Here is a 21,742-nt window from a genome sequence, read left to right as displayed (position 1 = left end):
GTAATTGTAGAGAGCGACCCCCCGGGGGAGGGGGCCCCCCCCCCCCCCCGGGGCAGCCTGTTCCAGTGCTTCACAATCCTCTCTGTAAAGAAATTTTTCCTGATTTCTAACCTAAATTTCCCCTGGCATAACTTGAGGCCATTCCCTCTCGTCCTGTCATCCATAACATGGGAGAAGAGACCGACCCCCACCTCCCTACAACTTCCTTTCAGGTAATTGTAGAGAGCGATAAGGTCCCCCTTGAGCCTCCTCTTCTCCAGACTAAACAGTCCCAGCTCCCTCAGCCACTCTTCAGAGGACAAGTTCTCTAAACTCTTCACTAGTTTTGTTGCTCTTCTCTGAACCCTCTCCAGCACCTCAACGTCCTTCTTGAAGTGAGGGGCCCAAGTCTTCACGACACCTTCCACCGAGTCCATTTGTTTTGTTCCAAGCATTTCTCAAAACTGCAGAACCGCAAACATTCCCAACAGATACTTGCTAAGAGCAACTATGGTGAAGACTTCAAATAAGGTCTTCAAGCCTGCAGGTTTTTTTTTGGTTTGTTTTGTTTTTTGAACAAAATAGTGCACTGAGAAGTTCAAACAATGCATTTCTACATGTCTCAAAGCAGACCTTAATGACCTAGTACAAATCTGAACACTGCTTAAAGTCCCCAGTGAATGACAGACCGTACTCCTGCTCATGAAACATTTCAGTCTAAAAGTATTAGCTAGAAAAGTATTTGTTGCCCATTAATAACTCATCTAGCCATTTTAACATTACCTAAGCATTCATCCAAAAGAAATCTAAAGATTGCAAATACAGACATGAAAGGCTCTGTGCCATTTCTCCCACTGCTGAATTATAGGTCGTGGCTGAGTTTACAGCAGTCAGTGTCTTAACTTTGTGCCTTAGAGGCTCTAGCAGAAATACCATGCATGCAGGCTCTTGGATGAGGCTAGCATTCCCTTTCCATCTTGCAGATATTTGCCATTCCACAGAAAACCAACAGAGAACATAAATGCACAGAAAGCTTATCAATTATATACTGATTCCATATCAATCTCCATCTACCCCATTCCTCTTGCAACAAATAATCTTTCTGCACTCAGAGTACAGACATCTTCACATTCAGTAGGAGACATGCTCTAAGCAGTTGGTTTCTGGAACTAAATCGACAACAGTGAGAGCGTATACTGTAACCACAGGCATGGACACAGGGGAGGAACAGCTATTTCAGCATGCATTGTTTTGACTATATGGTCATATAAATGGCCGAATCTTATATCTCATGCAGATTGACTCCTGCATGCAGACACACATAATGTTCTTATAAAGAACAGCACCCAATGCAGCATTTTCCAAGTAAAGCACCACTAACAAGCTGCTTTTTTGTTGTTGTTGTTGCTGCCATTGTCGAAACTGTTTTTCCCTGTAAGCATGACACAGATCAGACTTCATCTTCTCAATCTGCAGCTGAAAGGAGAACAGCATTCCCCAAATCACGAGCCAACAGAAAACATACAGTTGAGAAAAATAACTGCAGAAAAGATAAGTTAATTTAATTACCTTCAGAATTATACAGGGATTCGCTCTGGTGTACATTATAATCCCATTGCTTTGCAGGGTTCGCAGACGGAGAGCCAGCTTGAATTCCTCTTTCTTGCTATTTTCAGAAACCCGGTATTTAATGTAGCTATTCCCAGCAAAGCTGAGGGAAGTGTGGCCTGAAATAACCATTTTGAAAAGACACATGTTCTTTTAGTGACACATGAAATAATTCCTCAACTGTCAAGCTAATCAAAGAATTTATTGTGCTAACGCGAATCTCTTAGGAAGAAATAAATAAAACCCAACTTAAAAAGTTGGGAAAAAAAGATGGCACTTACTACAAAAAAAATTCCATTTTTGTTTTAAACATTATTTTTCAGGGGATGGACGAAAGTTCTGTTTCTCCATACTTACAGAAAAGAGAGGTTTCTTCAAGTATCCAGCATTTTCAAGGTGCCCTGTAGGCAGCGATCCCACCTCACTGATAACAGAGTCAAATACTACCGTGCGTGCACATCAGGCACTTGAGTTACGGGTAAAATGTTAAGTGTGGGCAGATCCTAGCCAAAACCTTGCAGTAAGTTCCCTGCAACCACTGCCCAGGATCACAGTGATACAGTTCAGTAAGTGCTGTGTTTCCATCAGGGAAATAGCACATGTCCTCTGTCACACAGCCCTCAATTCACTAAAGTCAACAGAAAGCTCCACTTCACCAGGTTTCCACCTGGCGCTTTGTATCCCAGAGAACACCAAAGCTGCAGAGAACTAACGAATGTCCTCGAACTTTCTTTTTGGGGTGGTGTAGTGTTTTCATTAATAAGGACTGGAATTTCGGTAATCTTTAAATAGTAAGCAGAAATGTTAATTTATAGAGCTTTGCCCATGGCAGGAAAACATCTGGCATAACAGTCTCTAGAAAAAGTCCTGTTTTCTCAGCAGCTTGTTTTACTGATCTGGGATTCAACCAAGTCAGTGGGAATTTCTGAACAGAAACTGGATCACAGCCTTCATACAGCCCCATAGCTATGAAGACATGTATTTTACAGGGCTTGTAAACAGATACAGTGCTGAGAAGGGTTAAGCAGCACATCTTCAATTAATTTCAGTGCACCTCTACCTACAAAATGAGAAAGGCAGTAGTTTGCTGTTCAAGTACATCCCCCTTTACCGCTGTGACGTGCACCTGAACATTCGCCAAGCTTTCCCGGTGGGCACTGGCAGATGAACGGTCTCCGGTTAGCTTCATACCCCACACACTGCATGTCTCCTGGACATGGCTTCTCCAGACAGGGATCGTTAGACCCTGGGCAGAGGCCTCCTGCAAGAAGTTAATACACTGTCAGGCATACACAATGTAAAGCATGACACAGCGATTCAAGAGTAATGACAGACAATTATTGATCTCACACTTCAGTACAAGGGAAGAATGGCATAATAATAATAATAACAACAATAACAACAACAATAATAATAATAAATTCATAGAAGAGACATCCTTTGGACAAGTATGCAGCAAAACCGTTACGGTTCTCCTTCAAAGGCTGCCCTAAAACCCATGGCAAAGTATTATAAAACCCAACTATTATGAGCAGTAACTGGTTTATAACTGGTGGCGTGACTCTCGGGACGTTCATTTTCTCAAAAAGCCTCCTGCATGGACGGGTTTACAGATATGAAGAAAAAAAAAAAGACTTGAAGCTATGCACTCCTTCTGCCCCAGCACACCCATAAGAAGCGAATTTAAGGAGGTAGAGTTCTCTAGGAGACAAAATAAGAAAAAGCTATTCCTAGGCTACAGAGTGATAGCTGGACTTTTCATCCTCAGCACAGTACACACTGCCAGCCTGATCGTACAGCATAGGCAAACTTGTTCCGTTCCCCCTGTTCCTCCTGACATTTCTGAGTTCTCACATCTACGGCGCATCTTGCCCAGGCTGCCAAAACCTGTCCTCCTTTCTTCTACTACACAAGTCCCATTGTATCTGGAACTGCATACATCCAGGGAAAAAGAAAAAAAGAAAAAAAAGTTGGATAAGTGGATTACTTGCTCTGGACACTAAGAAATCAGAGTGAAGAAATTTTGAAAATAAAAAATAAGTTACTGTATTTCTTGCCATTACCTAAATGAAGAAAGCAGCAGCTTAATATTCTAAATAGCCAGTTGCAATTCATAAGTTGTGCAAAACATCCATGTCCTTTTATATTTAGGGAGGAGCATAATTTGCCTAAAATTGCTTTGAATGCTAATGTCAAGTCTTTCCTAAAAATCTTTTATTAGTATGGAATCTAATATTGCCCAAGAATAGGTGAATTCAGAACTATTACTCATTTCATAAGGGAGGTATCCTGAAGGGACAGGTGAATACTGAGTTTTAAATTTGCTTGAAATACTTGCTCAACACAACTACATCAAAGTTCTTCAAAACCTCCTAAAATCTTAACATCCAGCAAGCTAAGCACATCAAGGGCTCGCTTTAAAGGCTGTCAGTGTCAAAGGCACTTCCTGTATTCCATGGAGTTTGGCTGAAACCTATGTGACTTCTAAATAAATCTGTTTCGATTGTCCTCATCTTAAAGAATTTGCAAACGGTTTACATTGATGCAAAACACAATATAACTATTGCTGAATTCTCAGGAATATACAGCTTCCACATCAGTCAACTTTTTCTTGGTTGTAATAAGGAACTTGGGAGATGCAGGGTCAGCTTCTACCTTTGGACATCTGTGTGCAGCTGCTATGAAAGTAGCCTTTAAATGCAGGAAAAAAGGTACTCCGGCCCTTGCTTCTGTTGATGTCAAGCCAGACCTTGAACAGAGTGAAAGTCAGTTGCTGGAAGGGGCAGGGGTCTCTTGATTTGCTTATCAAATTAACTTACTTAATACATGCAGGTGATGATTTTAATAAAAAGTCAGCACATTCCTAACCTTCACGTTCTGAATATTGGAATTCTCAATATTGAATTTATTGCCGGACCCATATGATATTCAAAAACTACGTTTGTGGGGTTTTTTTTGAGCATATGTATTTCATTTACAATTTATAAAGGAAGAAATCAACCTGTCACAGAGTATATCTCCTGAATTAATGAAAGAAATAAACATACTGCTCTCGCGCTTTAGAACAAGCTGAGCAGGGCTCATAGTAAGTATAGCTGAAATTACCTGGTACTGTAAGTATTTTCTGGAAAAAGAAAAATTACCGCTGTAGGTTTCAAAGTGGACACGGACTGACTACAAATATGGCAATGACTGTAAATGTCAGTCTTGCTTGATGTACAGCACCGTGAATTTAATCTTTAACATCCTCCCCTCCTTTGTCAAACATTTGTTTGAGAGGTCTATGCAGTAAACGATTTACAGTACTGCCTGTAGCGCTGCTACAAAATGAAGCATGGCAATCTTTATTAATCACTTCAGAAGGTAACATTAACAGGAATAACAGCTGCAATACACAGTCACACTTTAATTCCTATAGATTCAAGAAATAAATGTCATTTAATAGGGTTCTGCACCAGAGAACTCTATTGTATTTAAACATAATGCCTGCAGAATTTAACAGATAATATGATGTTTTCTGTAGTTTTGGGTTTGTTTAGGAAAAAACCCCACATTCCTTGGAACTGAATGGCAAATAACAATTATTTCTGAAGTTATAACAGCTGGCAAAATATTCTATAGGCTGCCTTGTATTTCCTACCTGGTTGTTTCAGCTATTTTAATTCATTGTTATGTGACAAATACACAGCATTCTGCTGTACGCAGAGTATATCTCTTCTCTGAACACACTTAAACCTTTTGTGAGGCTGTAATTCAAGTGAGCCTCTGCGTAGCTGACAGACAAGTCATTTGGTCAACAGCCCCACAGCTTGTCCAAGTGCAACACAAAAGGGCGCTGAGATTTCCAAACGTGGCTTTACAAGTCTTCACATCCCCTGACCTATGACTGTATCTTTGACATGAAGAAATAAAGCAATAGCGTACTTTGTTATCCATCTCTGCCAGTTTTTTCAGCTGATTCAGTCTCTGAGTTATACTTCAGAGTCATCCTTCCAAGTCAAAAAATGTACAGAAAGGATCTAATGTATTTAGTGCAGCTGCACAGATACACTAAGGAACTGCTTATTCTGGCAGGCCAGGAACAGTTCTTCTGGTAAACTACAAGCAAATCAACTTTTTATTCATCCTGCTGCAGCAGGATTTTGTAGCAGTCACAGAATTTTTAAAATATTCAGACTTGGGAGAAGAAATGCTTTATGCCTGTCTGTATGGTTATGAGTACATAAGCCACAAATCTGCATTATTGCATTACCCTAGCTAACATGCATTTTCAGGCTGATTTCACAACTATACGGAGCAAAATAGTGAAATTGTTCAAGGTTATGTTGTCCACATCAAGGATTTACAGCCTGAGTTTAAATAAAATTATTCTAATGTTGCATTTCCACTCCAAAGAGCAGTCTATTTACCATCCAATAAGAGATTCAAGAAATAAAGATTTGAATTGATCTTTTCTTTTCTGTAGGCAAGTTCAGACGATCCATGGCATTCCCTTGAAACTCACATTAGTATTAATAAAGCTGTTCTCTACACGGTAGCATGGGGACACATGAGCTAGCATCAACCAGTGCGTGGCAGCAAAAGATGGAATAGACCTACTTGATTTTGATAGATCAGTTTCAGTTTAACTCCCTAAAAGAAGGCAACAGTATTACAATCTCCCTACTAGTAGTATACTGAAGAAGAGAATACTCTTCCATTGCAAAATGAAACATTTATTTAATTTCTGTCCCTCCAAAGAAGGATCATTTCCTGTATATTTTGAAAATTGAGTGCTTCAACAATTTTATCTTGAGCCTTGTGATATTTGGTGTTTTTCTGTAAGCCCATTCTCCTGAATTCGTATTAATACTAAAAAAAGAGTCTGTTACTCTTGCCTGCAGAAAGCTTGACCACAGTCACAGAAAGCATGTAAAGCAAACTCCAAACTGTTACTTTTAAACAATATAATAATTAGTTTAGTGAGGAAGGAAGACTGTCATCTCACAAGCTGAAATTTGTTTTTATTTTTGGAGCACAGTGACCAGGTATTGTAAGCAATGATTTCTGTGTACATAGCGGTGCAAGCACAACAGACTTGTTTCTGCACAAGTCAGCCATGGGTTTCAGTTAGCCCGGGTGCCCTGGAAAACTTAGTGTCACAGAGTTTGTCCTAGCGAATCATATTCTCTCCCATTTTTAGAAGATTGGAGACATTTGGCCTCTTCCACACATTCCTTGATCTCAGCTTCCCCTAAGACCTCTTAGTGATAGATAGTAATTCCCACTCATTCCAATTCCACAGTCATGCTCCCACTTCATGCTTCAGCTCTCCCATGTTTTATACGAGATTGCACATTCTCAGCATGGGCCTTAAAATGGGGGATATTTGCATGGAGAAATACCTCTCCTTACACAAGTGCAGTGTTGAAAGGACTGCAGCCAAATCAAATCTATCAAATTTATCTACGGCTCTTTGTTCCCAAGCACAGACAGAACACCTTTTTCAACTTTCCTGGCTACCTTGCCAGGACAAGTCAAGGCTCATTAGTATGTGTGTGCTTCCTGAAAATTGGGTTCCTGATGCCCAATCCTGCAACTCACGCTTATTAAGAGGCAGAGTGTTCTCTGTGGAGCTGAGGATACAAGCCATCTCTGGAGATTAGGTCCTATATTAATAGTAGATCATCACAATCTATGATTTCCTTTCGTCAGAACATCCACAAAAGCTAGAAGTGGTCCCATAAAGTCTGAATTGCCTGGTTTCACGAGAAAGAGGTCCAAGGCTGTTATGCACTTGATTAAATAATGTGGATGTGAGTGTCTGCACTTTTGCTGAACACTTCTGGGTCGATTAGAAAAATTCTTTCAAATTATTAAGCCAGAGCCGTATTAAACACTTGAAATGGAATTCATCTCATCTAACTTTAGGGCATGATTCATCCGACTGATTTTAGACATCTAGGGAGAGATGTATCACATCATTAAAAATACCTCATTCTTTCCACTGTCTGCAAATGGGGCCTGGAGTGGCCAGCTGATCTGTAGACATATACCCACATTTGTCAAGATGATTTCAATCCATCCCTCTCCCATAAACATATTAATGTAACCTCACTCGTGTAAGATCACAATGCGGAACAGCTCCACTGCAAAGTAGTCCCAAGAAAACCTGCTTCTTCCCTGCACCTTTGTCTCAACACAGAAGAAATATTTTCATTTGCATCATGAAAAAATAAATATACAGAATAGATCTTTGCTTCTGAAAAATGAGAATGTCATGAGAACTATTTTACATGAATATATTTATTCCAGCCCTCCTATCTTTATTTCCCATAAGCACTGACAGATGTTTGCATACCTCATGTCATGTGATGGGAGACTGGCAATTGCATAGCCCCTACAGCCACACTGAAACAAAGCCCAGTCTGTTAACAACATTTTTCATACAAGCACAAGCAGATGAGTCAGAAATCTAAGAAGACAGTTTGTTATTCGAAAACTCTTTAGTTCAATTTTATTGATTTTAAAGCTTAGATTGATGCACGTGAACTTTCGAACTTACCCTTCCAGAGCTGAGCTGCTGACCCTCTGAAGTACACCCACGCCCTGCTTTGAAGTCACCCTGCGTTTTCCTGTTAGATAACTCTGTTTGCTCACACAGGTAATCTAGGTAAGCTATGCACAGCTGGCATGCATAAATTGTGCATATCTGTGACATCTGCCAGCAGGGAAAACACTCCAAGTATGATACATATTTCAAGAACGAGTGAATTAGTTCAAACTCAAGCTTTCTGGGTCATAATTGAATCAGATCTCTGGAAACATATGCAATATTTTAATGGCTTTGTCATAATTCATGTTATTAATATTTACTGGCTGGGATCATGAAAGAAGCCCAGTAACAAAGTATAACATTTTTATTATGCTGATAATATCTTGCTAATGCTGTCTTGTTAAACAAGCCCAAATGAATTTATTCCAGCATTTTGTGCGCTTTTCCTGACTTGACACATTTATGAGCATGTACAAGAACTACTGATTAAAGACACATTCTCTAACTAATATACTTTCAGAAGTCTGTCTTACCCTCTATGTAATAACACACAGCATCTGTCTATGTGTTTACCTAAATACCAAGACAGTTACTGTGTTTCTGTTAATTAAATACAGTAGAAGAAGCTGAAGCATTAGCTAATGCAGAGAAGGGCAAAGCGTGGGTTTTTTTTTTATTTCCCACAAAGATCTGTTATCTCTCTGCAAGTAATAGGCACCGGAACTTTCACCTCTCTGGTAGCGATACTTAAATCAGCAGCTCTGGACACTTCTCTTACAGGCTGGATGGTGGACCAGACATGCATCTCCCCACCCCCAAGTCTTGTGGATCGCCTCTGGGGAATCAGCACACAGTGACCCAAATGGGAGCTGTGGGAACCCATCCAGCTTTCCAGATGGACCAGGACGAGCTGCCAGTTGCAACCGTTCCCATACAGCAGTCTTCGAGGCCATGATAAATGGTACAGAGGCTAGGGACCACAGGCGGGCTGCGGAACCACAGTGCCCTTCTGACAGCCTGCCATACATTTTGTGGAGTGACTGGTACATGACAGAAAAATTCGGGAACTGCTGAATTTTTATGCTTCCAGTGCAAACTTGCTGGGCAGGGAGGAAAGAGAGAAAGCTGCTGGATCAGAACTGTACAGCGTTGCAAAGTCCTTTTTTTTTTTGGAGTTCAGCTAAGCAATTATGAGGCAGATCCACTTACTATTAGTATCTGAAGGGAATAATACATCATTATTGACTTCAATAGGTAGTGAAATGAAATTATAAACAGTGAAAATTTTGGCTGCCAGAAAACCAATTTCTGACAGCAAGGGCTATCACTATCCCCATGGAGATGAAGATTTGTGATTTCTTGGTACAAAACGAAACAAAGCTGTGACTTAGAGAATACAGAAATGTTTTGCAGACAGTGCTCCTGCACTGGCTCCTGGACTCATCTGGAGGATATTGCAGCATTGTCTCTTTTAAACCTGTGAAAATCCTTTCACATGTAACAAAACACTGACAAAAAAATGACCAGTCTGTTCTTGAATGTACATGAAAATACCTCAGATACAGAATTCTGATATTTCTACAGAACCGAACCTCTATGGCATTATTATTCATGTGCCGGAGACAATGATTTCTGGTTTTACACAATTTATGCCTATTTTCATCCCCACTGAAGTCGCTGGTAAGACACAAAGTCCTGCTGACTGCTGCCGAAACAAAGGTTGGTTACTGACAGACATGGCTGCTGAATTCTTGTACTGCTCTGTGTGTGCGTACGTGTGCATGTGTGCTTAAGATGAGGGAGACTTTGATGTATTGATTTTACAGTAGCTTTTTTCTCCACTCTTAAATGAAGTGGAATGAGGAGCAAATAGCCTGGCAAACAAAAGAAACAGAACTATTATTATAACTGCCTGAGGTTTTATACTCCAAGTGCAGAATCATAGTGAAGATTGGCTCTCAAGTCTATTCGTCATATATGCCCGTGTCAAATCTCTGCCAAAACATGGAACAGCCTGCAACCCAGCCAAAACTCCACCCTGCCACCTACTGTAGCATTAAAGGTCAGGAATAGTGCTTGTTTGAAGTGACTTAATAAAATTACTTCATTGGTTTCCATGCTTTCCCGCAAAAAACAGGACTGGAAAAGACCTTTCCACCTGCACTGCACAGGTCAGGGGTCCTTTTCCTCAGAGACTCCTCTGCTACGGTCACACTCCAGTTTTTATCGCAGTGATGGCACCGAGGGGTGGGAAACCACATCCCTCCGTCTCCTTTCCCCTTCTTTTCCCTCCCCTGGAAGTTGGTTGATGGCTCTGATTATGGAGCCTCCAGGAAAGCAGTCTTTGTCGTAAAAGGCCAAAGTTCATCAACTTCCATTTACATCAGTAAACATGAACAATTCTTCCCAAGCCTGAGAAATCAATTCCCACAATACATCAGCCAGTTGTGCTTTAACGGACTGAATTGAAATGCCCCTTCTAATCTGCATCAGAGGAATAAAACCAATCCTATCGCATAATGCGCGAAGACGGGAGGGGAAGCGGGAGCGGTACTCACCATTGCACATGCAGCGCACATTCCTGTAAAAGCGGGGGCACACAAAACTAATTCGTGCCGTGCTATAGGTCATCAGGGAATGCGAATCAATAGATAGACTTTGCTCACAGTGTTGCTCCTGACAATCCAGTCCAGAGCAATTCTTCTCCAAGATAGCAGAAATACGAATCACATTTTCCAAGTGTCTCCTTGCATTGGTAAGCTTCTGAATCAAATAGGCAGGCTTATAGAAACCACTGCTGTGCATCTGAACTGCAAACAGCATGTCGAGCTGATTGCTGCCTGCCACCGGCTGAATACTGATGATGTGCAGGCTGTCTTGTTTTTGGGAGAGCACTGCATTTCGCAAGGTACGTCTGAACCCATGCATGTGAAGGCCCACAAAGTCTTCCGGGGAAACATTCTCAAAACGGATGGTGACAGCGTTCTGCAGCATTTCTTGTAACAATTGCTCAACGTGGACCACAACATCGATGGGTACCTGGAACCGGCCATCGCTGACAGAGACATTTAGGACATACTTGCCATTATCAAGTCCTCCAAGGGCAATGATCTTCCCATCATGGCTGTTGACCTTGAACAAACTTTTCTGCTCTGACTTTAGCGTGTACGTGAGGACATCGTACACATCCTGATCTGTGGCATGAATTTTCCCAATGACTCCCCCGGGAAAATCATCTTCCATGGTGACAATGAAAATCTCCAGTGGAATGGCAGTCGGTTTGTGAATGCTCTCTTCAATAACCCTCACCTGAATGTAGGTGTGGGAAACCTGCTGAGGCTTCCCAGAGTCCTTTGCCTGATGTAATTTAGAAAAAAAAAATAAAAATAGAACCCGAAATAAAACACACATATAATACAGCCAACAACCTCAACTTCTTGAAAATACGTATTTTCACAGCATCAGGAATTGTGAAGATCTCTCAAAAGAACTTCCCAAATGCATTTGCAAAATACATATGTAAAGAAATGCCTCAGCCATTTCTAGCAGTAGAACTTAGAAACCCTTTAGGGAAGCACAGATATCTCATCTAAGTGGATTGCAGAGAGAAATGTGTCAGCACAATGTCTCATTACTCAAACTGAAATGTTCCCAGGATCCCACAGCTATCACTTGTCCTCTTCACAACAGAGCCATTTGAATGTGGTATATTCTGCACCAAATGGAGTTTGGGCTGACTTCTACCCTCGAAAAGAGACTGAAGCCCAGTGAAATACCAGCATCAGTTTCTGCATTGCTTGGTGTGCTCCAAAGTGTTTCAGACCCTGATTAGTTTGTGTGAAAGTGAGGGAGTTCAGAGTTCTTCTGCAATGCTCTGTACTACTTTACCTGAAGCAATCAAGAAACATGCTTGAAATAAATAATATTTATCACTCTCCAGGAATGAAATAGGGTGCTCACGCTGTTACTAACGATAAAATATGAGAGCAGCGCTGCACTTGGACCGATGACTGTATGACCTAGAGCATATATGATACTATCACTTGCACTTTTTTATAGAGACTAAAAGAGCAAGTACGACAAAAAATCCAAGGCCATCTTGACAGAAGGGTGTACAAACTTGAATCAGTGTCCTTTCCTGCACTAAGAAAAGCGTTTCATTGAAGTCTCTATTAAGATATACTGCTCCACACATCTATTTGCTCCAGACTAAACTACCGCTGGCAGAGATGTAGTGCACATTCAAAGATCTTTGTATGTGGACATCAGGAGGAAAATTTAGAAGCTGAAGGAAAAAAAAAGGCAGGATGGCAACAGTAGTATGGACATTGCTAGGGAGAGATTAGGAACTCTAGAACACTTTGAAAATCATTCATCCTCCTAAAAGGTCTGGGTGGAGTATTTTTTAAAAAAGATTTTATGTATATGCGGACACACATACACAGGTACATGCACAAAGATTGCACCCCGTTCCACTTTCAATTTTAACAGTACTTTTTAATAAATCTAACACAGAGGCAGAATCTGATGGTGCAAAGAAGAAAGCAGCACTCTGGCACAAATGAATGGAAAGAAACATTTCTATCAACTATACACATCAGGAAACTATAAAATATGTTGTCAGTGCAGAAATCCCTAAAGAAAATAATTCTGGGAGGAATTAGGCCTCTGCAATCCAACAGCGTGGTTTTCTGGACATGTTGGTGCACCCCAAACATTGTGGTCTGTCTAACATTTCATTTCTGTAATGTTCTTGGATCTATACAGCTAGAGGATGCTGCTTAAATTTAGCTTTCATGCCCAATTTTGGCTATACTGGAACTCTGGCTAGCAAAGAATATTTTAGGATGAAGGCATGGTATGAACGAAAGTTCAAGTTTTTTTTATTTTCCCACAAGGCTCTAAAAATAGGTTTCAGGAATATTAAATAGCAAACTTGTAAAACTTTCCTTTGTTTTAAACTGTTAATTAGCATCAGAGCTTGTATTCCATACTGCTATGAACAGCAGTAAATGTGCTTGTAAAGGAACAGACAGGCTGTATTTGGAGAAATCAATCCCAGCAAAGCAAGTGGAGGAAGCCTCCACTGCAGACTTAGCTTACAGGACCATGTGCCATGTCAGTGAAGAGATGTAGTTCATTCTCTAGACTTGCATATTTACTGAACCCTACTACATTTTCTCTGGCAGGCCTGAGAAATGTGGACAAATTACTTTAGGATTTACACTTTTTTGTATTAAAAATTACCCTGGTGACAAGGTTCCTCAACAATGACTCTAAAGCTAAGTTTGAGCTGGACTTCTATTGCACATCTTATTTTCACACTCTTTAAAAGCTAAGTTGACCTTGGAAATGTGATTTCATGAATTCTTGGTAGGCTTCCAAAAATTTATGATTAAATTTATGACTTAAAAGCAGAAGTGATTTTCCTTCCTAGAACAATATTTTGCTGTCACTCATTCCCTGGTGTATTTATATGTATATAATGCATTTTTGCTTATTTTCCTCGCTTAGCTACAGGAAAAAAAGAGATGAAAATCTTAAATCATAACAGCCACTGCTCAGAAAATCCATTTCATGCAGAGGAAATTGGGAAGGTGGCTGGCTACCTATTTGTATTTATATGAAATTAGGTTTGAGGACATCAAAGGAAATACACCATATTGCAGACTGGTAAACTGGAATGCTTGGTATTTACTCATTGAATAGAGTCAATTAAAACCGACTCATACAGGCACTGTGCAGATGACCTACCACTACGAAGGGTTTTTTTTTCAGATGCAAAAATCAAGCCATACCTGCACGCAGAGCACATATTCAGTTGCAACCATGTGCTTGAAGATGACTGCAGACCTCAAGACACCGTGAGGGTCCAGCGTAAACTCCTCCTCTTCATTGCCAGTGAGGATGGTGAAGGTAAAAGGGGGGCCATTGTGAAAAGAGTCTTTGTCTGTCACTACCAGCTGCAAAATGCTTGTGCCCACTGGTTTATTTTCCTTTACACATATACACAGTGTATAAAGAAAAGGATTAAAATGATACATCTCACAATCATAAAATACCGCATTTCACTACTGAGAATATTCAAGTAAATGCTCTTTGCCCAAGACAGCATTTCACAAGCAGTGTTTATTTGACACTGCTATGCCCCATGGACTGGTAGCAGAGATAGCGGTACCCACCACCTCTCCAGAAACCAGTGAACTCAGTCTGATACTGTGCCTGAGCAGGACTGACCAACCATTAAGACTGACATCTTCAGCAAGGTGTATAAGAAGTGCAAAGTCATCCCAGCTCAGACCTTTTGAAGCCAGAGTACCTGGCGCATCAGGGGTGAATGGTAAAACGTGTGGCAGATGCTAAGGTTAAGGAGCCTCAGCAAACAGAAACCCATCAAAGACTTGAAGGTGTGTTTATACTTTCCTTTAAATAAGCTCATCTGATACATCTTTTGTAGATAAATCATCAAAAGCTACTTAACTAAAACCAAATGGTTTTGAATTTTAAAAGTCAGAGAAGTTTTTGATGTGCAGGATAAACTTACTTGAATTACGGCTGTATAGTTTGCTGGAGTAAACACAGGGCTGTTATCGTTCACATCAGATATGTCCACGTTGACTGTCACAGATGAAGACAAAGGAGGGGTGCCACTGTCTCTTGCCTGGATAACTAATGAATAACCAGATATCTGCAAAAAGGTGAAAACACTAAATCATCGCGAAAGCAGTCCTAAAGTTTAACTCATGTTCTTTACATCCAGTGCACTTCCAACCATATTCTAAGGAAAGCTGTTTGGCCTCATTACCTTCCCTGCCTTGAGTATAACATTACCCTGTTTACTGCCACACTGTGTCCCAACTTCTGTTTTATAAGGCTATCAATAAACGTAACAGCTTCACTGTATTAAAATAACTACAGCAGATGATGCATTCCTGAAACAGAAGGGGCAGACAAAAAATAAACAATGGATAATATCCAAGCTCAGCCATTACTTCTGTAGCTAACATTTTCATCTCTCCTAGGGATGTGTGACCTGATTCTATTTATCTTATGGTTGGTTTCTAGGATATTATATAAATGGGTTATGAGAGCCAACCTCAGTTTGACACAGTGTTTCTAACACAGTGATGGAGAACCAAGAAAAAGTTCACAGGCATTTGGCTTAGACACAGTGGAAAACATTTGGGACTACTAGAGACAACAGTCTGTGTAGCAACAGGCTATTACCCACCATTCTGTAAAAGATGAGGTTTTTGAGCCTACTTGTTTGCACCAGACACAAACTATTCACCCCGGTGTGGGTAGTTCAGTGCATCACCCGTGGGCCCTCTACACACGCATGTGCCAGTGTGTGAGGCGTGAGTGTATGTGACAATTTGCAAAAGCTCTGTCTACGCACAGCTTATGGATGGCAGTTTGATTTTATGAACTGTATCCTTATGTTGGCCTCCTTAACCTCTTACAACTGCTTTTTACTGTACATCGCTTCTGGCTCCCCAGGGAGAGCTGCTGACACATCTGCCTGTGAACCCTTCTGCACTGGAGTGAGCAAAGGGCCAGATAAAACACCCTGCTCCAGCCTCTTGGTGCAGAGCTGGGGAGGGGTAAAGCATGTCCCTGAAGAGGAGAACAATGTAATGTTAAAGAGGCTTTTTCAAGGAGGAAATCCAAAGCCATTTGAAAAATAAAAGCCATTTTGGTAGTGGGGAGGAATACAGACTAGGTGTACGAAACAAGGGTGCTCTTCTGGGACATGGGACCTCCCTAAAGAAAGAGGAAACAGTTTTGGGGGGTTGCAGGGAGCAGAAGGGCTGTGGTTTAGTGGAGATGCAGGAGGGAAGAAGAATCCTGAACTATGGAAAATCAAGAAACTGAGGCAGAGAATTTTTTTTTTTGAAGTATAATTTCTACTAATTTACTCCTAAAGAGACTGACAGTCATGTGGGATCTTCTCCAAATTTCTGTGTGTTTGCTTTGATTTCAATGTATCCCATAAAGAAAGATGGCAAAAGTCATGGTTTCTATGTGATTACAGCTCTGGAAATGGGTTTCCTTAAACCACCGAAACCTGGGAGTCAGCACTGCCTTTGGGGATCTACAGCAGATGGGGCATCATGTACCATTTTCCCTGAGGGGGTCACAAACACCCGTGTCCAGGAAATGTGCCAAGGAAGCAAAGAAAAAGTCAGTATCACAGCTTACTTTAAGCAAGGAAAACTTTTTGGAAAATGCAGATCTAACAGAACTGGCAGTAAACATGTACACACGTGTTTAATGGTGGGCGTAAATGTGTGCGTCCGAATGTAGTTGCACATGACTGCACTTCAGAAACTAAACAAAATCACATTAAGAAATTAAGCCTGTGCCACTTAAGAGAAATATATCACCACAAATTTGTAACACACAGAGCCATTGTTACTTCCCTGTCCTTGACAGTCTGCGGTAAAGTCATTCTGCCACCAAACACTGACAATTTAATCCTGCCTTTGTGATAATACAGAAAGGTATTTGCCACTGTTTTAAACAGTAGCCCTGCTTCCAGTGGAGAGCTCTTCCAGCTGAACCCATGTTCTAAGGTTAGCAACGAGCTTCCCCAGCTCCGTGGATGCATTGCTCGGAGGCAGGAGGCATGAATTTCTTCATGGGTTGCAAGACTTTTGAAGCCAGGTAGCACTCCCCGGCCCTGCTAGTAGCACAGGCAACTGCGTTTGTTTTTTTCCAAAAGCTGTTGTTTCCAAGCTACGGCAAAATGGTGATAAATCACCCTGAATTAATAATTTGGTGAGCAAACAAAGCAGCAGAATCTGTTTAATGAAGCACACTTTCACTTTTGGTACAGCCTGGCCACTTCATAGCATCACCTCCCCAGTGACATGTTTTGCAGAGCGCTAATTAATGGCTGAGGTCTCAGCTCGGTGCTTGGTGCCACAATCTGGAGTATGTTGTAATCACCCCAATGCACACACCGCTGCACGTGTGGGCTTGCACGCGCAGGGGAGAGGAGGCAGCTCATTAACACAGCAACAGCTGCCACTGGCACCACCAGAGAAATCCAGGGTTGCTTTTTTCCCCGGTCTGGCCTCAGCTGCTGTGGGAATGCTAGCAGAGCGGTTGGTTTGTAGATACGGCTGGGGTGGGAAGAAGTGACCAACATTAGAAAGGCCTGTTGGAGCATCTTAAGCTGATATTGTTGCAAGGCATAAAAGAAGCTTCTTCAAAACAAGCGAGCAGCAGAGTTGAGATCAACACACATCTGTAAGTCATTGTAAGTTAAGAAGTCCCACATGTCTTACCCTTTCTCTATCCAGTTTCTTTTTAACCTTCACGAGTCCCAAAACAGGATCAACTGAAAACTCATTGTCTTGGTCCCCATTTACTATGGAAAAATGAATCTGGCCATTGGAAGGACTGTCCAGATCTTCTGCTATCAACTTTTTGGAAAGAAGAGTGAAAATTAGCAAAACAAATATTAAGCTATCTGTATGACACATTAATTGTTTAACACCCCAAAAAGTAAGACTTCATATTCCATCAGACTAGCTACACCTGAACTGCACATCTCCACTGCATCGAGCCAAACATTTTTTGAAAGAATGCTCCCACTGGACCTTTTCAAAATTCTAGCCTTAAAACATACACAATATTTTAATCTTATTATTCCATATAACACCTTCTGGATCCACAAGTTCCAAGATGAGAGTATTGTGAGGTGGGGTAAGTCACGCTGCATGCCAGACTAAACAAATACTATGTATTTCACTGAAAAGTTGAATTCTGCCTTTCCAATGAAACCCACTTATTCCTAGCTGACTCATGAAATGCACTGTCTTCAACATGCCACGGCTCTTTGACACCGTATCAGTGTTAAAAAGAAACAGTCAGCGCCACTAGTACTTTCTTTTGGGGGGAAACTGGCAGCTGCTTGGCAAGCAGTAGCAGATGCAGAGTACTGGCTAGAGAACAGTTTGGATGATTCAAGATGCAGTGGTTATCATTATTAACCAGTGCAGCAGTATTTTATTAAAGGTCATGTGGCAGAGGGCTTCGTGCCACCTAAGCCTCACTCACCATTATCACTGAGTCACCGATGGCAGCGTCCTCGCTGATGACTGCGCTGTAGACCACCTGGCTGAATTTCGGCGCATTGTCATTAACATCTGTCACGTTTACGTTCACAGTTGTAACGGCGCTCAGGGCTGGAGTACCTCCATCTTTTGCTTCCACTACTAAGTAGAAATCCTTACATGATTCATAATCCAAAGCTTCAAAAATGGAAATCACTCCTTCAAAGTAAGAGAGGGAATGTCAACAGCCAGCAAAAACCAAATAATACTATGGACTAAGGGATTTGACTGTAGTATGACATGCTATTTATCACTGTGGCACACATACAAAATACACTGTTCTAACTGTAACACTGCCCAATCCAATAAAAATATTTTGTCAGGTTTTTACTGCTGTGGTTTGATTAAAGAATGATGCCAGTTGCACTTGGGTTGCCTCTGCAGAAAGGACCTTCTCAAGGCATGAAGCAATGAATGGTTTCTCATGAAAATAGCTTTTATTATAGGAGTATTGTAGATGGAGAAGTGGAGGCCATATCCACCCACGTGCCTGGGCTCATGCACAGAGCCTGTGGGAGAACTAGATGCCAACTCTGGAAATCAGCCCTAACAAGTCAGCAGAAATTCATTCCCAGGAAATTAACTTCTCATGAATTAAATACGAATGAATGGGGTATGAACACCTTTGAGAAATCAGTTGTCTGTGACTTATGTGATTAAACAGGGACTTCCCAACTCAACCACATTTATAAATTTTGGGTTCCCTCACCACACAATCAAAACTCTCTGTGACCTGACTCACTCTGTGCACTCAGACCCCCTCTAGGACAGAAGCGATTTTTACACAAGCCCTCCACTTGTTTCCCACGTACTCATAACCTTAACAGGAGTAGGCGATTGGGTTGTGCACAGATCACTAGTGATGCCTTGAAGGAGGCAATACTGGGCGTGGCAGAAAAGACTTAAAAGCAAATCTTTAATCTTGGCAAGGCAAATCCTTTTCAACGTAGACCCATCAAGAGCAGGTATTATATGGGGCTTAAAGGTCATTTAGTCCAACTGCTGCCCAATGCTGGTCAGCTAAATCTAGTCATTCTTGAATGTATTCATCTTTAATGTTCTTATAAATCCCCAACATCATTGGTTTCCTAACCTTCTTAGGAAATGTATTTCAGTATTTAGTGATCATTACAGATAGGAATTTCTTCCTATCATTTGACCGAAATAATCCAAATGCAATTTAAGCCCATTCGCAACTTCTTTTCTCATGACTGGGCAGGGAGAACAGTTTATTCCCCTCCTCTTCGTAGGTGCTTTTTACAAGCTTGAATACTAACAGCATGTCTTCTCTTTTCTAGCTTAAATAGCCTCAATTCCTTCATTCTTTCCTGGTAAGCCACATTTTACAGACCTTGTATCATTCTTCTTAATCTTGTCTGGGCTCTCTCCAGATGAATTCTACCTTTCAGCATGACTTGCTGGAAGCAGAAGCCCTGAAGCGAAGCTTCCAAGAGGCTAGCAGAGAGTTCCCACTGATAAATAGTGTGAAGGGCATTATTTTTCAAGCCCTGATCAGGCATGCTACATCAGTACCTGGCTGTCTGGAAACTGAGCTCCTGCCTCTAAACCGATAATAATGGAGCTGTCACACATTAATGAATAATAAATAGTTTGCTTTTTTTTTTCCCTGTGTGATTAAGCTTCATTATGGGTTTTTATTGATTTATCTCCTTGGCTTCATTGTCAAATGTGAAGTTAAGTATCGCCGTTTAGGTGTATTTATGTTTAAATTTTGTTAGCACTAATCAACATTATGAAGATAACAGACAACACACAATTATGTTGAGTCCCTTACGCATAAGGCAATGGCCTCCACAGCATGGAGAGAGATTTTTGCACACAGTAATGTAAATGACACGATGCATCATTTGGGGATTTTCCAGGTTACTGGTTATTACAGCTTCACTCAAACAAGTGTTACCTTCAGCTTTCAAAATCAAGCTCTGATGATAGGTTTTTACTGGTCATCTTGAATGTTATGAGAATAAGGGGATTCACTACAGGAGACTCATAGCTTACTGAGGATGGATTAAAACCTCCGTAAGGATAAAAAATAACTCCCATTAAGGAAATGCAAAGAAAACGAGCCATTTGCACAATCAAGGTAGCATTTCTTAGTATTTCCTGAAGAGAAGCAGCAGCATGTTCTCAAAATTTGCGAAATATAACCAAAAAAACCCCAACCATGACTGAAGCAAATTGTCAGTCAACACAAATCAGGAGCAACCTAGGTCAGAGAAGTTGCATACATTTGTATAAAGAGCAATCACACGTTAGCACTGCCAGCTATTTGGTTCTGATAGCTGATGCTTGCTAAGGTCCAGATAGTAAACACTGCAAGTGTTCATAACTGTAAGGGTTGCAGTTTGGCTAATGGGTTGTCACATCTACATTGACTTCAACAGACATACTAATGGAGAAAAGTATTCTCCATTTGAGCTGGGGCAGCTGAGTGTGACTGTAATTTACATCACGCTCCAACCTAAAATTGGTTTTTAACTGTGCAACTAATTCCACACTGACAAGCTCAGAGTCTCTATTCTTGGAAATTTTTTGGTCCAAGAGTCTTCCCCAAAGCACTGACATTTTCCGGATGCTCTCATTTTGCATTACAAGTAAGAGCCACTTTACAAACCTGTTTTTGAGTTAATCCTGAACTTCCCTTTCTCATTTCCCGATCTGATGAGATAGGCAATCTCAGCATTAGTACCAATGTCTTGGCTTGTAGCAAAAACAGAAAGGACCTCAGTGCCAGGAGAGGCGTCTTCAGGTACTGTAACAAGATAATCTCTTCTTTCGAACACAGGGGGGTTGTCATTGATGTCTAGCACTGTAATGGTAACGGTGGCAAATGAGGACAAGGTCAGCACAATGCTCTGATCTGAGGCCTTTACGCTGATGTTATAGGAAGACTGAAGTTCTCTATCAAGTGGATGCTCCAAAATAATGATTCCTGATGACCGGTCAACTGAGAAGTATCCATTTGCAGAGTCTGCCAGGGAATAGGTAACCTTTCTGTTCACACCTGAAAGAGAAGGAAATGTGAAAATGATAAAGTGAAATGAAGAAAACAACAACCTCTTCCCATCTAGAGGAAACCCTGACCAAAATCTGCTGTCACTCTGATCATTTCCAACTGGGGTGGAGCACATGGAGGTAGGCGTGCTTGTGAATATGGTATTGCTGAAGGTTTGGGAGGTCAGGACATACTCTTCTCACATGTCAAATCCCTGTAGATAAATGAGGTTCCTCGCCTCATCATGATACATTTTTAAAAGATCACTTTGCAGAACTGCTGTGTAATGAAACTTGAAAGCAGAATCCTGATATGGTCCTGGCCCAGAAAAACTTGCAATTGAATTAGATGAGACAAGCAGAATGCTGAAATTGGAAATGTCTCAGAGCACATCTTGAAGGAATAGAAACCTACATAAGGGAAAAATGAACCCATAAAAATACATCAGGTGGCACAGAATGTACTTGCTACCAGAACTGC

At 41.1% G+C, this 21,742-nt stretch overlaps 1 protein-coding gene across 1 annotated transcript in view; it reads right to left on the bottom strand.

Annotated features, from left to right (window-relative positions):
• The window catches only part of LOC104492900 (protocadherin Fat 3-like), a gene marked incomplete at both ends in the record, with an annotated part of 41,726 nt that extends 20,455 nt beyond the window's left edge, over window positions 1–21,271 (bottom strand). The window contains 8 exons of the mRNA XM_010135507.1: window positions 1,549–1,706; window positions 2,699–2,848; window positions 10,681–11,479; window positions 13,921–14,118; window positions 14,667–14,810; window positions 17,416–17,553; window positions 18,191–18,405; window positions 20,882–21,271. Coding sequence (XP_010133809.1) covers window positions 1,549–1,706; window positions 2,699–2,848; window positions 10,681–11,479; window positions 13,921–14,118; window positions 14,667–14,810; window positions 17,416–17,553; window positions 18,191–18,405; window positions 20,882–21,271 — 2,192 coding nt within the window. The remainder of the gene's footprint in view (window positions 1–1,548; window positions 1,707–2,698; window positions 2,849–10,680; window positions 11,480–13,920; window positions 14,119–14,666; window positions 14,811–17,415; window positions 17,554–18,190; window positions 18,406–20,881) is intronic.
• Window positions 21,272–21,742: the final 471 nt, after the last annotated feature.

This window comes from Buceros rhinoceros, unplaced genomic scaffold, assembly GCF_000710305.1.
Source record: "Buceros rhinoceros silvestris isolate BGI_N320 unplaced genomic scaffold, ASM71030v1 scaffold46400, whole genome shotgun sequence".
Taxonomy (NCBI): Eukaryota; Metazoa; Chordata; class Aves; order Bucerotiformes; family Bucerotidae; genus Buceros; species Buceros rhinoceros.
This window is presented reverse-complemented; position numbering and strand designations above follow the sequence as displayed.